This window comes from Podarcis vaucheri (genome assembly GCF_965113315.1).
Source record: "Podarcis vaucheri genome assembly, chromosome: 2".
Lineage (NCBI taxonomy): Eukaryota > Metazoa > Chordata > Lepidosauria > Squamata > Lacertidae > Podarcis > Podarcis vaucheri.
In genome coordinates, this window is record NC_138760.1 from 104668255 (window position 1) to 104694040 (window position 25786).

At 42.3% G+C, this 25786-nt stretch overlaps 1 protein-coding gene across 4 annotated transcripts in view; it reads right to left on the bottom strand.

Moving 5' to 3' along the window:
• The window catches only part of LOC309524847 (monocarboxylate transporter 2-like), a 685265-nt gene extending 667544 nt beyond the window's left edge, over window positions 1-17721 (bottom strand). For 2 of the 4 annotated variants that reach the window (XR_014216026.1, XM_082209969.1), the window contains exon 1: window positions 16990-17721. Coding sequence is in view for 3 of the 4 variants with exons in the window: in XM_082209969.1 (XP_082066095.1) it covers window positions 16990-17380 (391 nt within the window). In the remaining variant the exon portion in view is untranslated. Of the gene's footprint in view, window positions 1-14052; window positions 14317-14838; window positions 14985-16989 lie in introns of those variants that run through there. The other 2 variants (XM_082209970.1, XM_082209971.1) reach the window with 2 other exon arrangements.
• Window positions 17722-25786: the final 8065 nt, after the last annotated feature.

Below are 25786 nucleotides of genomic sequence, written 5' to 3' on the forward strand. Positions count from 1 at the left end.
CCGCTAACCAAGAAATAGTACCTCGGGTTTTAAGAACTTTGCTTCAGGATGAGAACAGAAATCGTGCTCCGGCGGTGCGGCGGGAGGCTCCATTAGCTAAAGTGGTGCTTCAGGTTAAGAACAGTTTCAGGTTAAGAACGGACCTCCGGAACGAATTAAGTACTTAGCCCAAGGTACCACTGTATGATCATTCATGACATTCAAACCCTGTACATCAGATGCCTCGTGGTCTCCTCCCATCTGCAAATCAGAAGGACAAGCTATGTGGGTGAAAATATGCTATCAGTGCAAGGTTCTTCCATGTCATGTTGCACTCATATATCCTAGCCCTTTTGTTGTGGCCCCCTCCCCTGATTTTTTTGCCTCCATGAAGAACAAACCATACCTGAAAAAACTCTATAGTCATGTCCAGGTTCTTCCATAGGTTCCTGGCAGAAAGCACGATGTCACCCACAATTTTTGGGTAACGCCATATCACCCGGAATTTAATGCAAGGCGTTTTTTTTAAAAAAAGCATCCTTCAGTGAACATGATCTCGGTGTCGCAACAACTGTAGCAAGGTGACATGAGAGCTTCCACAACGAAATAGGAAAGCAAAGTTGTTTTGTGAAAATGAAAACGTGATTTCGACCACGGGAGGAGCGGCTGTGTTAACCTGCTGCAACGAAAAACAGGGATGATCCTTGGGGAACTTACAAGGTCTCACGAAAGGAGTCTGGCATGAGATCAGAACCTACTTCACCAAATGTGCATGGCCTATTATCGCAGTTGGCAGATTATCCATATTAGCTATAGCTATGGAGAAAGAGAGAAAATAGAAAGAGGGAAGCCAAAGGGCCATGGAATGCAGGAGGTCCCATACAAGGTTCAAGTGTAAGTTAGTGAGATATGGTGGCCATGCACAACAGCAATGATTGGCACAGCTAGGAATATCACCAATTGCAGAAGTTGCAAACGCTTACTCAGCTTACACTGTATACATTTCAGCTTTGAACAGAAATGTCATTTCACATAATCTGCCAACTGAAATAGTGCATTTCATTCATTTGATGAAGCATGGCTCAAGTTCCTGGAAGATTATTCCACAAGTGCATCTATTAATCTCAAAAAGTGTCATAAGATGCTTTGCTGTTTATGACGCCTAACTGCCACTTTAGATAGCAGGTAGAGAGAGATCAAAAGAGTGGTTCATATCATCATAGCTGTGTGCAGGTTTAGGCCCTGATTCCATACTCCTTAATCAAAAAAAATTTAAAAAAATTGGAGGTGGCGGTCGTCCTTCATGCTAAGTGTCTTCTTTTCTTACTGTTAAAAGGAAAGGGGGGATTCATATATTTCTGCTTCTTAATTAAGAGAGTTAGGTGAAAATGAAGGTAGGAGAAACAGCTGGCAAGGATCTGGCACACTCATAAAGCTGCCATGTGCTTGTCTTGACCTTGCTGCGGAAGTGGCAGAAGCGTTGACAGATTCCCCCGAAAAGTTTTAGAGCTGAGGAAGTAGCCTCTGAGGTCTAGTCAACAGCTGCTGAAGGTTTTATCAATATGGCCTACACCTTTCAAAAACGGGGCGGCGGGGGGGGCAGAGGGAGAAATACCATCTGAGAACATTCATTAGTGGCATCAAGCAGCCTGCTGTCTGGTTCTTTCTAATGGGGGGGGGGGGCAAAGGGAATACTCTGGTTCCTCATCGCACCCCAAATCCACTAAGAACACTTGTTTGCATGCCTTCAAGAACTGGGTGTGGGGGTTTTAGTGCTGGGTATTCTGCAGACAGAAATAACCAAATGCACTGGCCTTCTTTTCAGTTCCCAGACCAAGTCAGCGAGACAACCGACCACTTCACTCCTTCCTCCCAATGACCTTTCGAATTCTATGTATTCTATTAATCTTCTGTCACAGGAGAAAAGGAATGAAAAAGTGAAGGGAAGCAAGGAAGCAAACAAACAAAAACCCTGGCATGTTTTTCCCCCTCTTCTTCTTCTTCTAGTGCTGGAATTAAATGCAGGACTCAGTTTGATCCAGGGATTACTTGGAAGAGCCATAGCTCAGTTGCAAAGCGCATGATCTGTATGCAAAAGGTCCCAGATTCAGTCCTTAGCATATCTAAGGAGAGGGCCAGGGAAATACTCCTGCCAGGAGCCTGGAAGGGAGGAGGCAGGACTGATGCTTGTTGGTGTAAAAAGTACTGTGCTAAAATAACCGATGATGTGATTTGGGAAAAGACAGCTTCATACGTTCATAGCATGTGAAGCAATAATAATGGGAAGTCATTCTGTGCACAAGAATACATTTCCCTCGCCACTGAGTAAACACAATCCATCTTCCAACACTTGAGATTAGCATTTCTTAGCATGGGTGTATGGCTTCCAGGCAGGTACTGTATATGCTTGGCACAGAAACTATTCCTTGCTCAGGTGCAATAATGTCAGCTGTTCAGTCCTGTATTGTGATCCTTTGTTCACTCACCTGAATCTATGCAGTTTCCCCTGCTGAAAATGGAACAGCAGCACCAACCTGCCCAGGGTATATAGGCAAAGTGCTACAGAGGCTTTGGGGGGGATCTATTATACCTATAGAAGCTCCCTTTTTGTGACCTCTACCATGGGACACAGAAACACGCTAATTACTAAATTACTTATTAAAAACCACTTCGAGAGTTGTGGTTGGTGTTTTTTTTTATAATCAACTGGTATATAACTTTTATGAAAGAAAATAAATAAAATAATTAAGGAGCAATGGTGAGATCAATTTGTCAGCAACGCATCAGCCATGATGAAAACTGAGTTAATATTGCCAGAAATCATTAAGAATACATTGCGAGGGGTCATTGTCAAATGAGATTTCCTGCTGAGTAGGTGCTAAAGAAGGATCCTGGTTGTGGATCTTTGCTAGATTATTAAAGGATTCTTTTAAAGGATGATTTATAGGATGATTTTTATATAGATAACTATGTACAGATATGATAGAATATTTTGCCCCTGGTGATGGGCATTTCCCTCTGTTCCACTTCATGGTGGGAAAGCAATGCCTCTGTACTAAAAGAGCCCTACTATGGATGCAAGCTACAACTCAGTGGAATTAGTGCTGATTTGACCTACTGAGAAAGGTTTACAGCTGTATTCTACAAACAAGTGAGCATGAAGAGCCTGGCTTAAACCAGTATAACCCTGTTTACCGATTGGGGAATTGCAGCTATAGCCTTCTTGCTTCAACCGCTGCATCATGAATGGACGTTCATTTAGCATTGGAACCTAGCAAAGTGCTTTTTTGGGTGCAATACTCCTTTATTCATCGTTGGAAGAGTCTGGTTAAGGCTTCTTTGCAGGATCAGACATACGGGAGTAGCAACCTCTTAATTCGACATGACCTCTCATTTGTTTAGACACTGAAGGGTGAGTTAATGTCCTAGCAGAAAGAGAATCCTTTTCAAGAGCCCTTCAAAATGCTCTTGGCTCAACTCTCCTGGACCCCAGGATGAGTGATTATGTAAATAATACCAGTGCGTCATTTCTGGTAGACAAGAGGCAGAAAGAGTGTAGATTTGCCTGCAAAGGCAACTGACCTATGAATAACTCATGAGTGGTTGGAAAGGCTTGTTTCTATTGACAAACGTTGCTGATTCAGAATAGTAGGTTTTGTAAAGAATCGCTAAGGTAGGTGACTATTATTCCCATATAAAAGATAATGAGCAGAGGCTAAGAAGTAAGGCATCGCCCAATGCATTGTGTGTTATGCAAAACGCATGATGCTGTGGTCAAGGCAGCCCACAGATCATCTGCACACCTTTTGCAGTAAGTCACTACAATTATTTTTGGTGCATTTTCAAATGAATGAATAGCTCCAGCATTGACAAGTTAATGAGATACTGCCATTTCTTTGTCACTGACATGGAGTTGACTAATAACTGTGCCAGAAATAAAAGCTCTGTGGGGGGGGGGGTTCTTCCAAAAATGTGAAATAAAATGTTCCATGTTTTGAGTTTAGCAACTAGTTTGGGGTACAAATTTCTCTGGATCAGTGACTGAGATGACTAAAGGTTCTTTTACTTACTATAATGCCAACTCCAGCCTGCCATTAAGCAGGTGAACAACCTGGGTTGTTATCAACTGGAAAATATGAGCTTGTCTTTCAATGTCCAGAATTTGTTCTGGAACATATGCAGTGGCCTTAGATCATGTCAGGCTAATTGTCTGCCTAGCTGACAAAATGTCAAGCAGCCTGCTGCCTGCACTTGCTAACTGGGCCCTTTAAACTGCCAAAGATTGGACTTGAGTTCTTCTGCATGCAAAATATACACTCCCGCTAACATTTGTTTATAAGGGGGTTTATAAACCACCAACTCATAATGAAAATATTGTGGCAGCGTACACCAGAAATACAATAAAAACATCATAGAATGATAAAACACAGGCATGAATGGCGTGTACAACTAGTATAAGGTCTGGAAGGTGCAAACTCATTATAGCACTTCTATGAGATCACTCAGGTTCCTGCATTTTTACACCACTTGTTTTAAATAGTGCCCATGATGCACCTCCAGACATGAGTGCAGCCAAGGGGAAGGCAGGGGGCAGCTGCCCCCCCTAAAAATCAACACATATCAATACAAATCTGAGGTTCTGCCCCCTAAAAAAAATCCCAGCTATGCCCATGCCTCCAGATTGTTTCTGTCAGTCTCCACCCTTAACTGAACAGATGTGTCTTGCCTTAAAGAAATCAGGGTCTCCGCTGAATCCAGTAACAGCATGCTAGGTAAAAATTAGTGGCAGCGCTGACTAGGGATAAAGTTAATTAATAGTGAGAAGTGCAAGCTCTGATGGAGCTTGCATATTTGTGCACAAACTGATCTCCTGCTTCAAATGCAAGAGCACATGAACAGTCTTCAATAAATTCTTAACTCCAAAATTGTCACCACTGTTCTCATTCTCCCAGTTTAACCTCATAAGCTCTGCTTAACTCACTGCCTGAAAGCAATGAAATGAGGTGGGCTGGTTCAGGTGCAGGGGACTGGAGGCGGGGTTTAAATAATAATGTAGAATATCAAATGCTATTTATTTGTGGAGGCAAAATTAACAGCCTCAAAGCAGCTGTATATCTTACTATAGAATACAAAATATACAATGTAAAAAGAAGTTTTAAAAACACACCATTCTCCTATGTCAGTGTTGTGTGTCCTGGGGCCAGATGATTTCCATTGGAGTCAAAATCAGTCACAATATTTTTGTGCTAGACCTCAACAGGCTAAAGCTCAACAGCAGTCAAGTTCATGGTCTATACACCTGCTATGGGCCAAGCCCATACTACTAAAGCAGACCAAGTATTAGCACAAAGCAAACCAGCATGATGAGAACCACGAGCACTAAACAAGCAGGTACACAGCAGTGAACACCATCCCTAGTGTCAACCCTACTTAGAAGACAGTTGTTTGATCTGGTCTATGAGCGGCTCAGGTGTGGGGAGCAAGAAGCCTGAGAGGAAGGAAGGCTTTAGAGGAAGAAGGTGCAGAACTGTGGGAAGAAGGGAAAAAAGTACATGAACAGAGTCAGACTCCACTTGCTTGGGTCAGTTCCTGTTTTGTGCTGTGCTCCTTAATAATCAAGAGATACAATTTGGAGCTTTTCCCACTGGGCTTCTTAAAGAGAGAGTGGGAAACACCCCCTAGCTATGGTCCTGCAAAGTTGCAAAGAGTTACCGGTAACCTTCCTCTCCATTGCTAGTTCATATTATATTTTAAGTCTATCACAGCTCTGTTATATTCCTGTCCAGCGACCTTGATAGCCACAGTGAAAAGCAAAATTATGGTTTGTAGTGCAGCGTCAAAACACAGGAACATTTCACCTGAATTGATAGTGCTATTGTTATTGTTAATCATAACTGTATTAGGTAAGAAACTAACCTAAATCTGTGTGACTTAAATTTTTTTAAAAAAGATTCCAGATTCCAGACACTACTGTTGCAAACCAAAACTTGGATTTGCACACAAAAGCAAAGGAAATGCAGTATTATAATAAAGCAAAATAAAAATCTATTATGTTTAAACATTTGTCTTTTAAAATTAAGGGTGCAATCCAACTTTTGCTTACAGAATTTCCTGTTGAAATCCCTAGACTGTCCAAGTATTTGACTTGGGATTGAATTGTGTACTTAATGTGTGTTTGTCTGTGTGTTTTAAAAATATGTTTTCAGCTTTCAAATACAAATAAATGTACATATCAATTATAAGGGAATTAGGAATGCCCATATAATTTTTTTTAGTACAGGCAGCAGAAATGTATACCTGGAGTAGCAAAATTCCAAATATGCATTAAATAAAACAAATGTGTCATTTTGATCTGCAAATATTCACTGTTTTACCTTTAATGTCAGTGGAACTTGAAGCAGATCTCTGAAAGCTAAGCTGAATCCTCAGACACATCTTTCAATGGGCTAAAGAATGAGGTGCATTATTTTAATGCTTTATTTATGCCCCAGTTAGAATGGGCTTTCTGTACCTGCCACTGTAATTTATAGTAGCAGCTGAATAATAAAGCATAGTTATGAAGTTTGGATGAAAATGCTCAAGGTCAACTGTCAGCTTCCAGCTTCCTAGGTGGAGAAGAGTGACCTACAGCCCAGTGTCTGAGAATATATTCCTTGCTTGAGACTGAAAACTCCAAAATTAAGTTTGCTTGGTTGAGAGTGCAATTCTGAAAACGTCTGCTCAAAAGTAAACCTGATTTAGTTCATACAATCATAGAATTGTGAAGCTGGGAGGGACCATAAGGTTCATCTGGTCCAGATAAGTATGTACAGGATTGCAGAAGCTAGTTGTTTTTCCTTTACAGGACATTGTTCGCAAAGACGTTCCTTTGTTAGGGCAGAAGTACATGTTACAAGAAACACAGCAGCCCTGTGACTGAGCTTTATTAAGCCTGCAAGAGAATCTTTGTGAATCTGGAAGAAGAATTCCTTTTTTACCATAGAGATTTGATACAGACTTAAGGAGAGCCTGCTGGATCAGGCCAGAGGCCCATCTAGTCCACCATCCTGTTCTCACATGCATTAGCCAAGCTGAAGAGCACTCTACCTCTCTATGGTTTCCAGAAATTGGTAGTATTCAGAAGGTTACTGACTACAACAATGGAGGCAAAGTACAGCCATCAGTAGGCACTGATAGCCTTATCCTCCATGAATCTCTCCAATGCTCTTCTAGATCCATCAGGTTCATGGTCATCCTGTGGGAGCAAATTCTGTAGCTTATGCACAGTGTGAAGAAGTATTTTTGGATGTTTCTTGAGCCTTTCAACATTTAGCTTCATTGGATTTCCACGAATTCTAGTGTCATGTGATACAGAGAAAAACCTTTCTCTATACACTTTCTCTACACCATTCATAATTTTATAAACTTCTATCATTGCCACCTTTTACCTTTTAACTATACTAAAAAGTCCCCAAAATTCCTCACAGGGGAATTGCCCCATTCCCTTGATCATTCTGCTCGCTTTTTTCTGAACTTTTCCCAACGCCATCATCTCCTTTTTTCCCCATTTGTAAGAGTTTTATAGATAGATAGTAGGGTGACCTTTTATGGATCACCAAAGATGAGCAAATGTATTGTATACATTGCACACACAAAGGATGAAAGAGGACATGGGTTTGCATTCAATTGGCATATGCTAATTTACATGTAGAAATAATGAATATGATTTAAATGGAAATCAAATCCATCTCACCATAGCAGAGAGGTTTGTGACCAGGTGAGCTGTGTGTACCTGCTCAGTCCATTATCCGGATGCTCTCTGTTGATGGGGAAACCTCAAGGCCCCTGCTGCTCCCATCATCTCCTCCTTTTTGAGGTGAAATGACCCAGATGGGAAACACTATTCCAAATGTGGTTGCACCACAGAATTCTAAAAATTATGATATTAATATATTTTTATTTTCAATTGCTTTCCTAAGGATCCCTAGTACAGGTTCTGCCACATGCTGGGTTGACATCTTCCTCATCAAACCATCCACTATGACCCCAAGGTCTTGTTCCTCATCAGTCCCTGCCAGTTCAGACCCCAGGAACTGGGATAGAAAAGTTTTTCCACTACTAAAAACCACTAGTTCAGTAAATTTCACTTTCTGGCGGTTTGAAGGTAACTCTGGTCCCCTTTAATATGCCACCGCTTTAGCCAACAATGTCGCATGTTTGCAAATTGTTCTCTGAGAACATGAAGGCTAGGAACATAGCATTTAAAGGGGGGGAAAGACAAGCTGAAGAAAAACCCCTAGAGTGGGAACAGTGGTGAACAGACACTTTCCCTGAAAAAGTTGTTCGTTTGTTTTTAATGCTCAACTTGTGATTAGTCCCATGATTTCAATAGAATTGTTCATGTGATGAAAGTTAAATGAATCTGAGAACTTTCTGAAACTTTCAGAGGTTCAACCCAAGACTTGATATTGTTTAACAGTTTTAATTACACTAGTGAATGGCTTCGATATAAAGTGCCCCACGTGCGAATGGAAAGCACTGCTGCTTGCACCTGGGGAGGTTGTCGACTCCTCTCCAGTTCCCCACACAGCATCACAACCATTGTGTGGAGTCCCAACAGACGTCAAAATGGCTTTTCATCAGAGTGAAGATCCCAGGCCGCATACAGAACACCATGCTTTTTTTTAAAGCTCCAGTGCCCTTAAATTCCTCCCTGATCTTACAGGTGAGCCCAATGAAGATGTTAACATTGCAAACTCTGGCTTGCAAACTGGGAGCCAGCCTTCCTCCTCCCCAAACGGATACAAACTTCTCAGCTTTCATCAAATGTAGCCATGGCTTAGGACTATATATCCTCAACAAAGCTCGCAATGGTTAACATTAGGTCCCCTAATGATTTGCACATCACTTCAAATGCTGCTTGTGAAAATAGCTTCAGGCAAATAGATTTGTTCTGCCTTGTTCGCAAAACAAAGGCGGAGCAGATAGTACGCCATGCAAACAGTGGCGTCCAATGGCAGAGTGCCTCTGTAATGAGGATCATGAGGAAGAAATGAAGGCAAGCACATCTATGCTATCTGCAAATGAAAGCTATTATTATCAGACCGAACATCAGTTTCTCCTCCACCCAGCACAGCACTCAAAGACAAACCGGCATCAGCTGGCATAAATCAGCGCAAAATTGCATCACTCGTGTTATGGCACTTATTCACCATAGTTGTTTTTCTCCTGTATTATCTTACAGTGATACATACAAATTCTTTTTTCAAAAAAAAAATTGAGGAGCCTTGCTGAGAAAATATACCATAGCTGTGCATATTCATTTGTTTGCAGGTAGATATATAATGCCACATTATATGATGTTGAGGGGGGGGGGGACACAAGGCCAAAAGCCGGAAGTCAGGCAGAAACTGTTGAACATTTCATGTGTATTTCAGGGAGCCAAGGAAAGGCAAACAGCAATTCTCCATTTGCTCTGAATGAAGTATCGAATCAAATGTTTGATTTTCAAAAATAGTCATCAAACTCTTGGTTGTTTTGGGGCCTGTATTTGGTTATCACACCTAGATTAGTGAATTAGGCCTTGAAACTCCTGCGCTGTGACTGATTATTACTTAATGGCTTCAATATTTCCACGCTATAAGTAGGGTCAGACTTCTGTAATATTTCATAATACGGCGCACTGTGCAAAGCCAAAATGTGGTGCCCCCAAATGGATCTTCTCAATTTTGGGCCAGCACCCTGTGGAGGGGAACCGCCCACACCACCCAAAATACAGTGTTGCTATAAGAAGTGTCTAGCATTTGTGAAAGCTCTTTCTCTACAGTGAAGTGCTATGTTGAATTTTTGTTGTGAAGGTTGTCATTTCAGGCATCTCAGCAATGGCCGTATGCCTACTTGCAGACATTGCTTCGCTGCTTTGCTGTCACTGCTTCAGGAAACGTATCCTGAATGGGGAACCATTGCTCCACATTGCATTACTTTCAATGGGCTGATCATTCAGAAGTGCACCCCAAAGTAAAGGAGAATGGGCCCAGTTGTTTCGATAAAGGGTATGGGAATATAGGACACTCCTATTACCCATTCATCACCTGTTCACTTTTTCTCTTAGAGAAAAACAAACGAAGAGTGTGGGGTAATGACAATCTTCCTGCTTCTTTGTTTGTTTGTGCGCTCTCTCCCCACCCCCCTTTTCTTGTCCCCTCCCCAGGTGTTTCACCTCATTGGCCCCCAAATGGCAAACACGCTTAGAAAATGTCAGCAACACCTTTTGTCCCCTAATCCTAATTGTGATGCAGAGGCAGGGCAATTTCTGTTGGGATCACAGCGACCACCCCAACAAAAACCTCCCCCACATGACAACCGGTCTTTTAAAAAGCTTCCTTGTGGTTATTTTGGGGGGAAGTCACTGATTAAATGTTGTGCAAAATGTTGGATTCTCCTTCTTACTTTCTTTGTGACGCTGCTTCTTGCAATTCAAAATTTATGCTAAATTAGCATCGCAGCAGTGCAGACCTCTCTCTGTTTTTTCTGAACAGTCCAAGTCTCATGGATTATTTGCTTATTTGTTTGATTTCTATACCACCTTTCATCCACGGATCACAGGCCTGTTTACAATATAAAAACTCAAAAATATGCAACAGTAACAAACAAAAACAATATCCTGCACATACTTAAGTTTAAAAGACCATGGATTAGCCAAAGGCCTGGCATAAGAGGAATGTTTTTGCCTGGAGCCTAAAGAGATGTAAGGAAGGGCCCACATGATCTTGATTCCATAGCACACTAGCATAAACACTGACAACTGAGAAACGCTGGCCTGCAAGTGCTCCAGTTGGAGAACAGCCTTTACCAAAGGTGTCACGAGCTTTGAAGACACTCGAACTCAGGACACAAGGGAGAAACGTGCTAAGACACTTGGCAAATCCACACCGTGATCAACTCCCACCTGGAAACCAATGTTTCCACTGTGGAAGGATGTGAGGACCCAGAATTGGCCTCCACAGTCACTTACGGACTCATTGTTAAAACCGTGTTTATGGAAGACAATCTTACTCAGATACAAGTGATTGCCGAAGAAGAAGAAGAAGAAGAAGAAGAAGAAGAAGAAGAAGAAGAAGAAGAAGAAGAAGCAGCAGCAGCATGATGCTCCGGAGGAAGCGAGTTGTGACTCCAGCTACTCTATTCAACATCATCAATCAAATTCCGGAAACCTTTGCACATACCAAGAAGCCTCTACCAGTGCACTCACTGATTCCCTCTTCCTGCCCTGCCCTTTCCTGCTTAAAATGTGATCAGACCTAGGCAACAGGGGCAGGATTGTGGGTGGGGGAAGGACTGACAAAGAGAGTCACGCACATAGAAATGTTGGTGCCCCGACCCAGCTGTTCTTTGCACTCTTGCTACAGCAGCATATCTGCATAGGGAAGCCTATTTTCAAGTGCAGATTCTGGTCACGGGTTCAGGGTCAATGTATCCAGGGTAAGAGGAAACACAAATAATCCATCCCCACTTTATATGTTCTACACACGCAATAACCCTCTGTGGATATAACTGCATCATCCTGGATTTCTGGCTTCAGCACAGATTGCTGCATACAATTGGAACAATCTCTTTAATCAAATATTAACTCCACGGTGCCCTGTTGCATTACCAAGGTCTCTTAAATCTATATTTTAAAAAATAATGCTTAAACCAGCTGTTTTTAGGTTCCCTGTGCTTCATATCATATTGTCCTTAAACAAAACTATAACAATTTCTGTTTATCTTGCAGTTTATTGTTGGATACTAGATAGCACCTTTAAGAGGCCCGAAAGGGTGACAGAAATAATGAATGTTGCAATAAAAATGTTAAAAGGGGGAAAGTCACAAGAAAGTGAACTGAATTTGTTGCAACCCTGAAGAAAACACACTTTGAACAAGATGAAATGAGCTTTGTAGACATAGTCTTGCAATGACATACCAGCACACACAGTGCTATAGAAAAACATAACACAGGGATTTGGAGAAAAGTCATTCTTGCTGGTGCAAGCAATTAAATACAATCATAAACACACCCTGCGCTCCAAGGTAATATCATTTTGTGGTAAGAGCCACATGGCAAATGAACAATCCCATTTTCTTTAGGTTTTCCAAAAGCCTAAAGAAGAAAAGTAAAATTTGAAATCTGGATTTTTCTAAACATGCTGAAAACCACCTCACGCAACAGAGAAAATAGCTGCAGGTATTGCAATTCTTGAAATAAATTCAGAGCTTTATTAGCTGAAAATAATACTTTTGCAATAATAACCCTTTCAATATTTTCAGGCAAGATGACATTGTAGTTAATTCGTGTAAGATTTTAGTGGTACAAAATGTTTTTTACAAAGCCTTCTCATTGTGTTTCTATGAAGTGGCATAGTATCAGTCCCATTTTTCACATGAAGAATAGAGGCTGAAATTTAACTTGTGTACACTGTCCTATGACACCACACCCTGGCCCTTGACACATATCAATGACATCAACTAATTATTTATATTGCAAATTGAGAATTTTGCAGTTTGCACAGCTGCAAAATCTATGCCCAAAACTACAGTGATTCTTTTGAGAGCACTATTGAAAAGGAACTCAGTAAGGTACCAGTCCTGGACAACCTTGGTTATTGCTCAGAACAAAGAATGGGGATTCAGCCTGGGCTGGATGGGGTACCACTAGCCCTGAATACACAGGTTTGCAGTTTGGGCATGCTCCTGAACTCAGCCCTGAGCATGGATGGATGGCCAGGTCTCTGCAATGGCTAGGAGTGCATTTGCACAGTTAAAGCTAGTGTGCTAGCTGCATTCCTGGAGATGTCTGATTTGGCCACAGTGACATGCGCATTTGTTCCCTTCCCCTTTTGATTAATGTAACGGGCTCTACACTTTGAAAAGCGTTCAGAAACTTCAGCTGGCTCGAAGAGCAGCAGCCAGATTGCTGAGCAGGGCTGGTTATAGGGAGCACATGACTCCCGCATTAGAACAGGCTACTGGTCTGTTTCCAGGATCAATTCAAAGTGCCTGGAACTTTGACCTATAAAGCCCTACACAGCTAAGCTCCATGCTATCTGAAAGATTGTATTCTCTTATTTGAACCTGCCTAGGTTTTCAGGTCTTCAGGGGACGCCCTTCTCTTGGTCCCACCACCCTCACAGTCAAGCTTGGTAGGGGTGTCAGAAAGGGCCTTCGGAATTTGCAAGTCCCTCCCTAGAGAAGCCAGACTGGCTCCCTCCTTGTTCCCATCCACCGGCAAGTGAAGACTGTCTTGTTCCAGCAGGGAGATTGGTTGCTTTTAGTTAAAGGGGTGATGCCATGCTGTTTTTATTGTAATTATTTGTATGTTTTAAACAGATTTTATATACGTAGATAGTTTCAATTCTATCAATGTTTACTTGTTTTAAAATTATTGATTTGTCTGTGTTTTTAGCTGTGTTCTTTTTTATCTGTTAGCCACCATGAGTTCCCGTCAGAGAAAAAGGCGAGGTATAAATAAACATATATATAATGATAATAATTGCTCCTCTGATTTTTTAAAACTTTTTTAACAGATAATTTTAACTTCACTGAATTTCTGCGTTATTTCATATTGTGAATCACTTTGTTATTGCTGCAATGAAAATTGGTACGCATTTAAAAATAAAATGAAATAATTAATACAAAGCACATTTGACCTCAGTAGTGCCTTGCAAACAATTCCTCCTCTTGCATTTATATGAAACTGCTCTTCAGTACCTATTGTGTTATATTGCTCAACAACTTAATTTCCCCGTTTTTTATTACTGCATGGCCTTCAGTAAAGTTCGAAAACTTATCACCCCTACCAACACAGAATCCCATCTGATTATTTATTTCTGAATAATTTGACTATGATTATGTGGTTGTTTTCTATGTTTCTCAAAATATGTCCCAATGTGAAGAGTAACACAGATTAATCATGAGTACTAGTAAATTCACACACCGATTATGAGCATTTCCCCCCCTGAAGTAATTCCAACAGCCCCTTGTTCTCAAGTTAATGTGGAGTTGATCAACCTTCCATTCCCAAGTCAAATCAAAGCATTTTGTTCTGGTTTTACTCACCTCCGCCGTAGGTAGCAGCCAACATAATTGAAGACACCCATGCAATCTCACTGTATGATGTGCCAAAGAAATCTTGGATTTCTTTGAAGAAGATTGCTATGCCTTTGGGGAAAGCATATGAAAATCCAATGGATATGAATGCTCCAAAGACCACTGCCCATCCCCATCCTCCATCTGGAGGGGTATAGGCTTGGCTTGTGTCTGCTGGAAGTGGCATGTCAAGGTTAAGTTAATTCCCTGTAATTCCCCTTTTTTCTGGAAGCCCTGAAAAACAAAGTGCACACTCACAGTCTTTTATCAGATTCCCACATATAGTTAACTCAACTCTCACACACATTATTGCCCAATCTCCCTTTCTCATTCATCTTGGTCTTATTGTTATTATTATTATTATTATTATTATTATTATTATTATTATTATTAAATAAATAAATCAAGAGGCACAACAGGTATTTCTGGAAATCTTATCTTAGGAAACGTTTACCTGCCTATGCTTGTCAGGCTTCTTTCACTGGAGTTTATTGACAAACATGGATGGGATGGGATCTCACTGTTACCTCTTTCCACGATACAGCCAGCACCCACATAATCAAACTGATGATTATGATTTCTAAGAAAATGAATTATTTATATGTGGGTTGATGTGTTACAATCTTGGTGATGTTATTGCTTTTTTAATGTTATTTACTCCCAAAGGAGCCCAGGGTGGCAAACACAAAAAATATTTTTTAAAAAAAAAACATCTGCAATAGTTACAAACTGTGAAAGAAGCTTCTACAGTCATACCTCAGATCTCAAACACCTTGACTCCTGAACAAATCAGCTCCTGAACGATCAAATCCCAGAAGTGTTCTGGTTTTTGAACGATTTTCAGGCGCCAAACATCCAGCGTGGCTTTCAATTGGCTGCAGGGCTGTGCTTTGGTTTTCAAATGGTTTCAGGAGTCGAACAGACTCCCAGAACACATTCTGTTAGAGAACCAAGGTATGGCTGTATTTTAAAAGCTTGTTGGAAGAAGGTCTTCACTACATGCTGAAAAAAAACTTAGATGGCGCCTGTCTAATATTTAATGGGAGGGAATCCCAAAGAGTAGATGCCACAATGCTAAAGGCCTAATTTATATATAGTGCAAAACAGAACTCCCGCTCTTGTTCTTATTATGTATTTGGTGTTCTATTTTGTACTTTTATGCTGTGATCCAGTCTGAGCCATAAATGGGCTGAGTATCTTTAAGGACTGCCTCCCCTACTTTGAGGCTGTCCAACCATTAAGGACCTCATTGGGTTCTGGGTGCTTCCAAATGGGTAGCTAATGGAGAGAGGCACCTTTTCTATGATGGCACCTCATCTGTGGAAATCCATCTTTGTAAAATCTACTAGGACTCTATTCAGGCACCAGGTTTTTGTTTTTTTTTAAAAAAATGTTATATACCTAGGGCTTTAATTGTGTTTTTTAAAATGAAGTTTCCTCTTCTTTTTAATCTGCTGATGACTATTGTATTGGATGATTTAGTACTGGTTTTTGTATACTGTTACTGATTTTAAAAGAAACAGTAGCAAGCCACCTCAAAAGCTACTGTTGGTAGGCAAGATATAAATATTTAAAGCAAATTTCAAGCTCTACTTTGAACTTAAGCGAATGGCAAAATCGTAGTTGATTTGAGTGCCTTCAGATTCCTTTTTTTTTTCACCCATAAAGCCCATAGAAGTTAATTCTAGATTCCTGCAGGCAACTTACTAGCTGGCCTTTTCTATATGAGCATCAAGGTTGTTGTTTTTTTAAAACATCCCTTTAAAGCAATTAACTTCAGAGGCAGTTATTACTTAAGACCAGAAGCCATGTTAAAACCGGTTCTTTGTCTCTAGGAACTCTTCTTGAACAAAGGTAGCCAACTAAAGCTGTAAACTGAGGCAGGAATCTGATACAATCTATTCAGCTTTTCCCAAGCGTTGCTTCCACTGTTTTTTGTTTTCTCACACACTCATGGCATATGTCAATCAGAGGAAGGCCTCATATGATTTTATTCTACTAAATACATTAAGCCAACCATGTTATTTCTGGCCCTGTGTCCTGAGCTGCCATTGTTTGGGAAGGAGACCAATACACAATCTTCTCCGCAAGGAATGCAGATGCATACAGAAAATACCTTGCACAGCACATTTACGTAGGACATGGTCCCTTCACATGTGAATTAATACATACAAAATGCATGTGTGTGTTTTCTCTGTATTTTAGACTTGTATGAGGCAGCGTGCAGATTGCAGTTGAAGCACACACATATTACCGTGCTGCATCTCACAGAATAGGCAAGCTGCACATCAGACCCTGCTTTCATACCTCAAAAAAACTGCCCCAAATGGCTTAATATGTCCTTTTGTGGCATTGATGTAGAATAGGAGGGAGAGAGGATATACACAATTGAGGCAGGGGAAGCGAGTGGCCTCCTTTAACATGTGACTGCCCTTAACATGATGTGTGCATACTGTCAATTTAAGCTCAAAGTTTTTTATATCTTGCAGGAATGCTGGGCAGTAAATGAGTCACACAGCTGGCCACCAAAGCTCAAGCGGCAACTGAATTTCCAAATTCACGCTGCAAGAGGGGGGCTGGAGGGCCTTGTAAGCGTCCGCGCAGGATTCCTTGCTTCTATACGCACCGGGCCAGCAACAGCTGCTACGTATAAATGCAAAAATAATAAATTTCTCAAGCTTCCCCGATATCCGAGGAGGATAAATAGCGCGCGCCCGACGCCCTCCCCACCAGACACACGAAAGCAGACACGCTGGCATACGGCGCGCACGCAGCACCGTCCACGCTGCACGCGAGCGCACTCCTCGAAGTTGCCCTCTTTGCTACCCGAAGAAGTTTGGCGCGCTTTCTCCGTCCGGGGCTGAGCGCCTTCGCCTGCGGAGCCCGGGGCGGCGCTGCTCCTCTTACCTTGTGCTCCCTCCGGGTCGCCCGGTGTCAGCGCCCGAGTGCACGCGGCGCCTCGGAGCAGCCTCGCGGGAGGGAAGCGAGGAGGAGCCAGGGCGGGAAGCCACGGGGAGGCGTGGTGCCCGTGTGCGGGGGGGAGCGGGTCTTCCCCCTCCGGCGGGCCAGGGACGCGCGCGGAAAGGCGCCTCGGAGCGAAAGCCTGGCTTCGGGGTCGCGCGCAGCCTCGGCCCCTTTTCCTCGCTCGCTCGGGCGGGATTCCTGTCAGAGCATAAACCTGAGCGGGGATCCCGCACCCCGAACCTGCCTGTGGAAGTGGCTGGCCGTGGCTTCCAGCGCTGCCCTTTCGCCTCGAGAGGAAAAGTACAGAAAGGGAGGTGCTTCGGGGTAGCTTCATTCGCAGCTTTCAAACCGTGGCAGCTTCTCCCGCCCAGGCATTCCCTAGAAATGATCCCTGATAGTTAACCCGCGCTATTTTGTGAGGCTTTGGCAGGTTCTAACTAAAGGGGCAGGAACCCTGTCCTCCCTTGAATCTGGCCTCCCTATTGGGGGAGGGGGACTATTGGGTTGTTTTTGTTTTTATTATGTATTTTGTGGATTTTATCTTGATTTCATTCTGTGAACCGCCCTGAGCATAGCTGTCAACGTTTCCCTTTTTCTAAGGGAAATTCCCTTATTCCGAATAGGATTCCTCGCAAGAAAAGGGAAAAGTTGACAGCTATGGCCCTGAGACCCCCAGGTATAGGGCGGTATATAAATTCAATTAATGATGATGATGATGTAAGCTTAGTGAAATGCCACCTGCTCTACCTGTCATCGCCACATTTCTATCTAATTTTATTTATTACATTTATATGCCGCCTGTTCTTCCAGGGAGCTGAAGGTGGTTCTCCTCTCCATTTCATCCTAATAACAACCCTGTGAAGTAGGTTGGGTCTGAGAAATGGTGACTGGCCCAAGCTCACCTGGCCAGCTTCATGGCTGAGTTGGGGATTTGAACCTTGGTCTCCCAGGTCACAGGCCAACACCCCAGCCATTACGCTGCACTGGCTCTCTGTCCCAAAGGAGCATCCTTGTGGCATGCAGAAGGTCCCAGGTTCAATCCCTGGCTACCTGTGGCTGAGAAAGTCTCCTGCTTGAGACCCTGGAGAGCTGCTGCCAGTCAGTGTAAACCTGGGGTAGTCAATGTGGTGTGTCGTCCCCCTGCCCAGATGTGATTGGGCTATAACTCCCATCACCTCTGACCATTTGACTTGCTGGTTAGAAATGATGGGAGTTGGCATCCAGCAATCTCTGGAGGGAACCATGTTGGCTACCCCTGCTCAATGCCGTAACTCAGTGTGAGACAGTTCCCCATGAATTCTCTCTCCCTCTCTCTCTCAGGCTACAACCTCCACGATGTTAGGATATTTCCGTTCCACCTTAAAAGGGAGCAGGATGTTTGTGTCACAGCCTGCGTATTTCCTGTTCACAGGATGTTTATGTTTGCTGTTCCTTTCGATTTGTCAGTCGGTCGGAGACACTGACTCAGAACGGTCATGTTTTTTCTTTGTTCTGATCAACGCTAAATAAAGTCTGCACAATATGCTCTCCTGCTGTGCATCTTCTGCTGTGTGCATTATCTGCTGATAAAGAGTGTGCACGAGCCCTGGAATGTGGCAAGGTATTTCCAGGAAACTCGTGTCGCTAGAAGCTGCGTGACTACAGGGATCGATGGATTGTCCGGCAGCCGGCTTGGGGCCATGATGGACTATATCTCCCTGGCAGTATCCCAACACACCCCATGTGGAATACTGACTTACCTTACAGGGGTGTTTATTTATTAAATTTCTGTCTCACCCTTGCTCCCAGACCATCTTCAAGGGCAGCCCCACATGGAGCACATTGCAGTAGTCCAGGTGGGAGGTCGCTAGGGCTTGTGCTGCAGAGGTCAGGCTACCCAGGTCAAGGGAACTGCCATAGCCTGTGAACCCATCTAAGCCAAGCACAAGTACTGCTTGCCACAGAGGCCACTTGGGACTCCATGGAAATCCAGAAGTACCTGTTCCTTCAGAGGGCTGTAAGGCGTCCAAGAACAAGTTGTCAGGCTAGTATTTCTTCACAAGAATTTTGCAAAGGTTATAGCGAGATCATACAAAGTGCTTTGAACACTTGAAAACATCATAAAAACTTTAAAGTATAGTATTATTATTTATAGGAATGGCTTTCAGAATTAATAACAATGGTTAACATTTAAATAGCACATTTCAAGAGTGCAAAGTGTGTTTTTTTAACATGCATTAACTGAGTAATTTCAACAATGACTGCCCAATCAGATTGCTTTTGATTGCAGGGGTAGAGTAGGGCTGCTTTTTACCCTCCATTACCTGTTTTAGTCTCTGCTGAGTAACTCGCTAAAATGCATGTTGTGGTGTTATTGTTCCTGCTCTATTATGGTTTGATGCTTTATTGTAATACTGTATGTGCTTTCAACTGATTTTTTAATCAGATATTGCATGCCTCGTTTTTATGTAAAGTATTTCATTATTATTATTTTTATTTTAAAAAAAAACCACAGCTGACAAATTTATTAAATTAAAACAGGTCACTATAGTTGTCCCCAAATTGCAGGTGGGGTGGGGGAAGGGACTAAGGCCAAGAGAGAGGGGCTTGCCTATGCCTAAGATATTAAAGAATAACTCTCAAAAAATGTCAAAATCTGTAAAATTCACATCAGAGCAGAGTAAAATGGCAATTTTGCTTCCTTGCCTTTTTTTGGCATTCCTGAAGATTGTGTATATTCACTCCTGAACTCCACTGCCCATATTGATATTGTCCCAGTAAGGTGATTGCTACAGGAAATTCATTATTGTGCACCACGTCATGTAATTAAGTTGGTATGTCCTCATTTTCTTGGTGGTGGTGGTGAGCTCATTGTTTTAAGTTATAATGAAGCGAGTTCATGGAGCCAGAGATGATGGGGTCCAAAAGGTCTGATCAAAGTGCTGATCACCATGAAGTTGTTACAGTGTCACATTTCTAACCAGTGCTTTTCTTCTAGACATCCTTCTATATTCAAGTTACAAGAAGAAATATTCTGCCTAAACATCAGGAAGAACTTTCTGATGGTAAGAGCTGTTCAACTGTGGAAGGGACTCCCTTGGAAGGTGGTGGACTCTCGTTCCTTGGAGGTTTTTAGACAGAGGTTGCATGGCCAGATTCCTGTATTGCAAGAAGTTGGAACAGATGACCCTTTGGGTTCCATCCAACTCTACAATTCTAGGATTGTCTTCTTCACTGATAAGCAGTGAGTGTCAAAGCACTCATGCTACCCGAAATCAGTCTTCGTCAACCTGGTCCATCCCCATTTATAATGTTTCAACTCTCATCACCCCAGCCAAGCCAAACCAAGCACTGTCTGCGCTAACTGTAGTTTCTGAACCATATTCAAAGACGGCCTCATGTAAAATGCATTGCGCTCTAACCTGGAGGTTATCAGAGCACAGACAGTGGAAGCCAGGCTATCCATGTCCATATAAGATCAGACATGGGCTACCAGCTGAAGCTGGTAGAAGACACGATATTGGATTCAAAAGTACCCTCAGGAAGAAGAAGAGGAGGAGTTTGGATTTGATATCCTGCTTTATCACTACCCTAAGGAGTCTCAAAGCAGCTAACATTCTCCTTTCCCTTCCTCCCCCTCAGCAAACACTCTGTGAGGTGAGTGAGGCTGAGAGACTTCAAAGAAATGTGACTAGCCCAAGGTCACCCAGCAGCTGCATGTGGAGGAGCGGGGAAGCAAACCCGGTTCACCAGATTACGAGTCTACCGCTCTTCACCACTACACCACACAGCTGTTCCTTCAAGCAGATTATAACCCTTCTCAGAACAAGTACATTCCACTCATGCAAACAGGGGAACCACTTGGAAACAGTGTCTCAATCTTATCCAACTTGACCATTAGTTCCCGTCCATTACTGAGCATAGACACTGATACAATAGAGAAAATAAATAACGTGCTGAGACTGATATAATAATCCACACTTTAAGAACAAGCTTAGTTTAAGCCCAAGTCCCTGTTTTTGGAGGCTGCACCCCACTAACTGTTGCTTATTTAGTGTCACTATATTGTTGCATTTACACTTGATATGTAACTCTTAGGGTTTGTTTCTAATTCTAGTAACTTGATTGCTCATTGCCGGTATATTATTATTATTATTATTATTATTATTATTATTATTATTATTATTATTTATTACATTTTATACTGCTCTTTATCCAAGGATCACAGGGCAGTTTACAAAAAGACATAACATAGTAAGAAACAAAACAATAACTGCCGCCTGCTACAAACACAGAATAGGGCCCAGCTCTGTATTTCTAAAATCAGCTGCAAAGGGGCTACAATTTGTGTCTGAATCACATGCACCTCAGGCTGGGTGCCAGCATTTTTAGCCCAATGGTAGAACAGCAGTGTGGGTTTGAACTGAGCATTCCCTTTCTCTTGGTGCTGCTGCACCAATCCACATCCGAGCCCTCCATGGCTACACTGAAATAGCCAGCACATCTATTTTGACCCAAGGCTCTCTTTTTATTAGGGATCCTCTTGTCTGAAATTGTCATTTCCATCATTTTTGGGCCAAAGTCCACAGCTTGACTTTGTGTTTCATTTTTTCCCTCTCCTGCAATCATTGCCAACACAAAATTAATAAATAAATGTAATAAATAATCATTTGTTGATGGAATTTAAGTAAGAATTTGAAATAGTAGTCAGATCAGCCAACCTTTATGGGCCAGTGGCAGTGGTAAAATAACCAATGTCCTCTGTTAGGCCATCATACGGGGACATAGCTCTGCCAAAGCATCTCACCCAACATCAACAGATAATTGGGGGTGTATGGTTGTGGCGTTTGCCCTCCTAGGTGTGCGACATCATACTGGGTTCATAAGGAAAGGGTTAACTAATTGTAAAATGACTAACCAATGGGAACCCAAGGGGAGGTGTTAGAGTTAGGGGGGTTGAGAAGTTAGTCTGGAGTTAGAGAAGAGAGAGTGGATAAGTCTGTGGGTTGGGCTAGTCTGATGTGAGAGAATCTGTTAAGAGGAGTCAGTCAAACAGTTAAAATAATCAGTCAGAAGGTATTAGGAAGGTATAGGCCGGTAAAGAAACTAAAGTTAAGAAACTGACAAGAATATTATCTGAGAAACCATAAACTTGTTAATGCTTATAAAATAAACTTGTTTATTTGGTTCAATTTTAACAACTGACTGGACTCATTGTTTTACCCGAGAGTAATGGGTTGGTGGCAGCAGGGAAGCAAGCACAGTAGTGGCACAGGGATCAATAGACCGTTAAACGTCCGGGGACCCTGTGTGATCACCACAATGGTGAAGAAGGATCTGTTTGACAAGGTTTTGTTTCTGTTTTTATTTTTCATTAACAAAAGTAAGGAGAAGCACCACCCTCCAACGACACCATCTATGTGAAGGGCCTATACAGTGGTACCTCCGGTTGCGGACAGGATCCATGCCGGAGCTCCAGTCGGATCCCAAGGTTTTTGTAACTGGAGGTACCTGTTCTGCGCATGTGTGCGGTATGGTAGAGCACTTCTGCACATGCGCACGGTGCAATAGAGTGTTTCTGCGCATGTGGCACAGTGAAACCCAGAAAAATACTTCCGGGTTTGCCATGTGTGTATCTTGGAAGGATACATATCCAGAGGTGCATGCAACTAGAGGTACCACTGTATTGATGTGGGATAATAGAATGAGATCAAAAGAGTGGAATTAAATGCCACACTAATTCAAATGTTTCATCTGCTCAGACGTATGAACTTGCCTGACAGATGGATCCCCACTCTCCCCATATACTTTTCTGGGGGTTTTCCTGAGCCGAAATTTTGGGGGACTCAGGGGGAGAAGAGAGAGAAAGTCCCATTGCACAAGCAGAAGCCCTTGCAATAAAACCCCATGAATCCTACCCAAAGCAATTTAAAGTCTGTCTTATTGATAAGTTGCACAGAAATAAAAAATCTTTACAAAATGATCTCTAAAGACTGAAAAATAAAGTTAATACAATCATTTAAAAAAACCCAACTCAGCTCCTCAACAGAATGTTTCCAGTCCATAAAATGGTGGCAGTTCACCATTTTTAACAACAGTTGAGACCATAGTAGCCAACTCCTAGGGGCCAAGGTTCCTTCAGTCCCCCCAGTAAAATATTTGAGGGAGCTGCCCCCCCCCCAGGTTAATGGGCATTGCCATGCAAATGGTGTGCATGTGCCACGTCTTGTGATTTATTATGCAAGGTGGGGTTTATCTGCCCCCCCCTATATTTTATTCAAGTTGGCATCATTGGTTGAAACTTCAGTGAGAGATTGCATGAAATATAAAATTCTGCAAAGAGAATGTTTTATTTCCATGAAAGCCTGTCCAATTTGCTGGATTCTATTTAGCTGGATGATATGTACAGCTTGGCTTAATATGCTCAAGAACCTTCTAGAAGAACTAAGGTTTTGAGGTATGGAGGATTCTTCTTTTCCGCTTTATGGGGCGAAAGAAACATTTTCAATTCACTTACCTCCTCCATAGGTTGTGGCACACATAATTGAAGACACCCATGCAATCTGGCCATAGGAGATATTATAAACAGCCTGGAGTTCTTTGTAGTAGATTGTGAAAGCCTTAGGGAAGGAGTATGCAAATCCAACAGATATAGATGCTCCAAAGACAACTACCCATCCCCATCCCCCATCAGGAGGGGTGTGGCCCAAGTTTGTGTTAAGTGGGGGAGACATGGCTGAATTTCACAATCAGATGCAACAAGGATGACCTAAACAGGAATAAATAAAAATAGACTGAAAACTCACATAGGTGCAGCACTCTCAGGGCGCTTACTTTTATACAGTATATGTTATATAAAATTGGTATTTTGCATACAGTAGGAAGATCTTCAGTGAGCACCGAAAAGTCATTAAAGATAATGCCTGTCTGATATTTAATGGGGAGGGAATTCCACCCAGCTAAAGACTGACACTCTAATTAGAGGCAAAATATAGACCATAGAATCATAGAATTGTGGGAATCTCAACTAGAGTACCCATGACAGATGGGCATATATATATATAGGACAGCACAGAAATGAAATTTCAACAACAAAAGTACATTTTAACTCCAATGTGTGTCTTTTGCACAAAGACATCTCTCAGAGAGCTGCAACCACTTGGAAGACCAGAATGCATTAAAACAGCATTCATATATTTAGTGTATATATTTTTGTGTGTGCATTTAGTTACATTTAGATTCCTGCATTGCAAGGGATTGGACTAGACGACCCTCAAAGGTACCTTCCAACTCTACAGTTCTATGATTCCAGGAGTTCTTGTTTTCCATAGGGTAACTGGGTACTGTCATTGACAGGGGACTGTAATTAGGAGCATTTGTGAAAAAAGCAAAACAACATGCTGCCCTTTCATGACACTCCAAGCTAGCTGCTTTAGGTGGCCATCTGACTCTGGCCAATGAAAAGGCCAGTACTGTCGGACGCTGGTAATCTCTGCAATTCATAGTTGCTGTGCATGAACTAACAGAACAGCAGTGTTCAACTTCCTCTGACCTAGAACCCAATTTAAACCCAAAGCTGCAACATCAAACCCTCTGTTTGTTGTTAAATATTATATATATATATATATATATATACACACACACACACACACACACACACACAGATAGATAGATAGATAGATAGATAGATAGATAGATAGATAGATATAGATATATATAGATATATATAGATGCAGGTTTTGGTGTCTTCGGGTGTCTTCCCGTGTAAGAGTCGGGGTGTCTGTGCGACGTTTCGACGAGGTCTCACTCGTCATCTTCAGGCTGGTGCTTTCGGCTTCTTGTTACTGGAACAGAGCAGAATCTGGTGTTTGAGTTCCTAAAAATACTGTTGAGGGGTGTGGTGTATAGCCTCCAACGTTCTGGGCAGAGAGGAAGTTCCTAGATTAGTGTGCCTCTTCTTCTTTTGTTCCTTAATTACTTGAGGGATATCTTGAGTGATTTCATGAGTGATATTCTGAATACCACTGGGTGGGTCATTAAGTGTAGATTAGTTGCTAAAGCTTTTGTGTCTTGACCTCTTGAGCTTGTGAAGAGTTTTTCTGAGAAGATGGCTGTGCTGCATTTAGTTGTGCTCTGGCTTGGCTTCGTGTATAGGGGCGAGCTGTGGTTTTGTGCCTTGTGCCAGCCAGATCTGTGTAGGGATTGCAGGGGGGTGCAGCATCCGGAGGTGCCAATATAGTTTGGCTACTGGATGGAGTCTGTAATATGTCTGTGGAGAGGGTCTGGGTTTGGGTCTGGTGTGGTTGATTGGTGACGGCGTTCTGTGTGCCTCTGGTTCTGGTGTCGGTTTTTGTGGGGAGGGCTAATTTCCAGATGTCTGGCAGGCGGGACGTGTCGTCACGCTTGTTCATGTTGTGAGGGTGTTTCTCTATCTCGATGGCTTCCATGATTATTCTCTTGTGGTGATGTTCCATGTTAAAGAGCAATTTGGAATCTGCAAAATTAATTTCGTGTCCTGTTTCTTTCATGTGTTGGAAAAGAGAGGAAGTTTTTTCTTCTTTTTTGACGGCATTCTTGTGTTCTGCGATACGTGCATTTATTCGTCTGTTTGTTTGTCCAATGTACGTGGCTGGGCAGACTTTGCAGGGTATTTCATAGACCCCTTGGTTTTCCAGCTGGATTTTGTCTTTTGGGTTTCTGAGGATATTGGCTATTTTTTGGTTGGTGCAGAAGGCTGTTTTGATATTGTGTTTATGGAGGA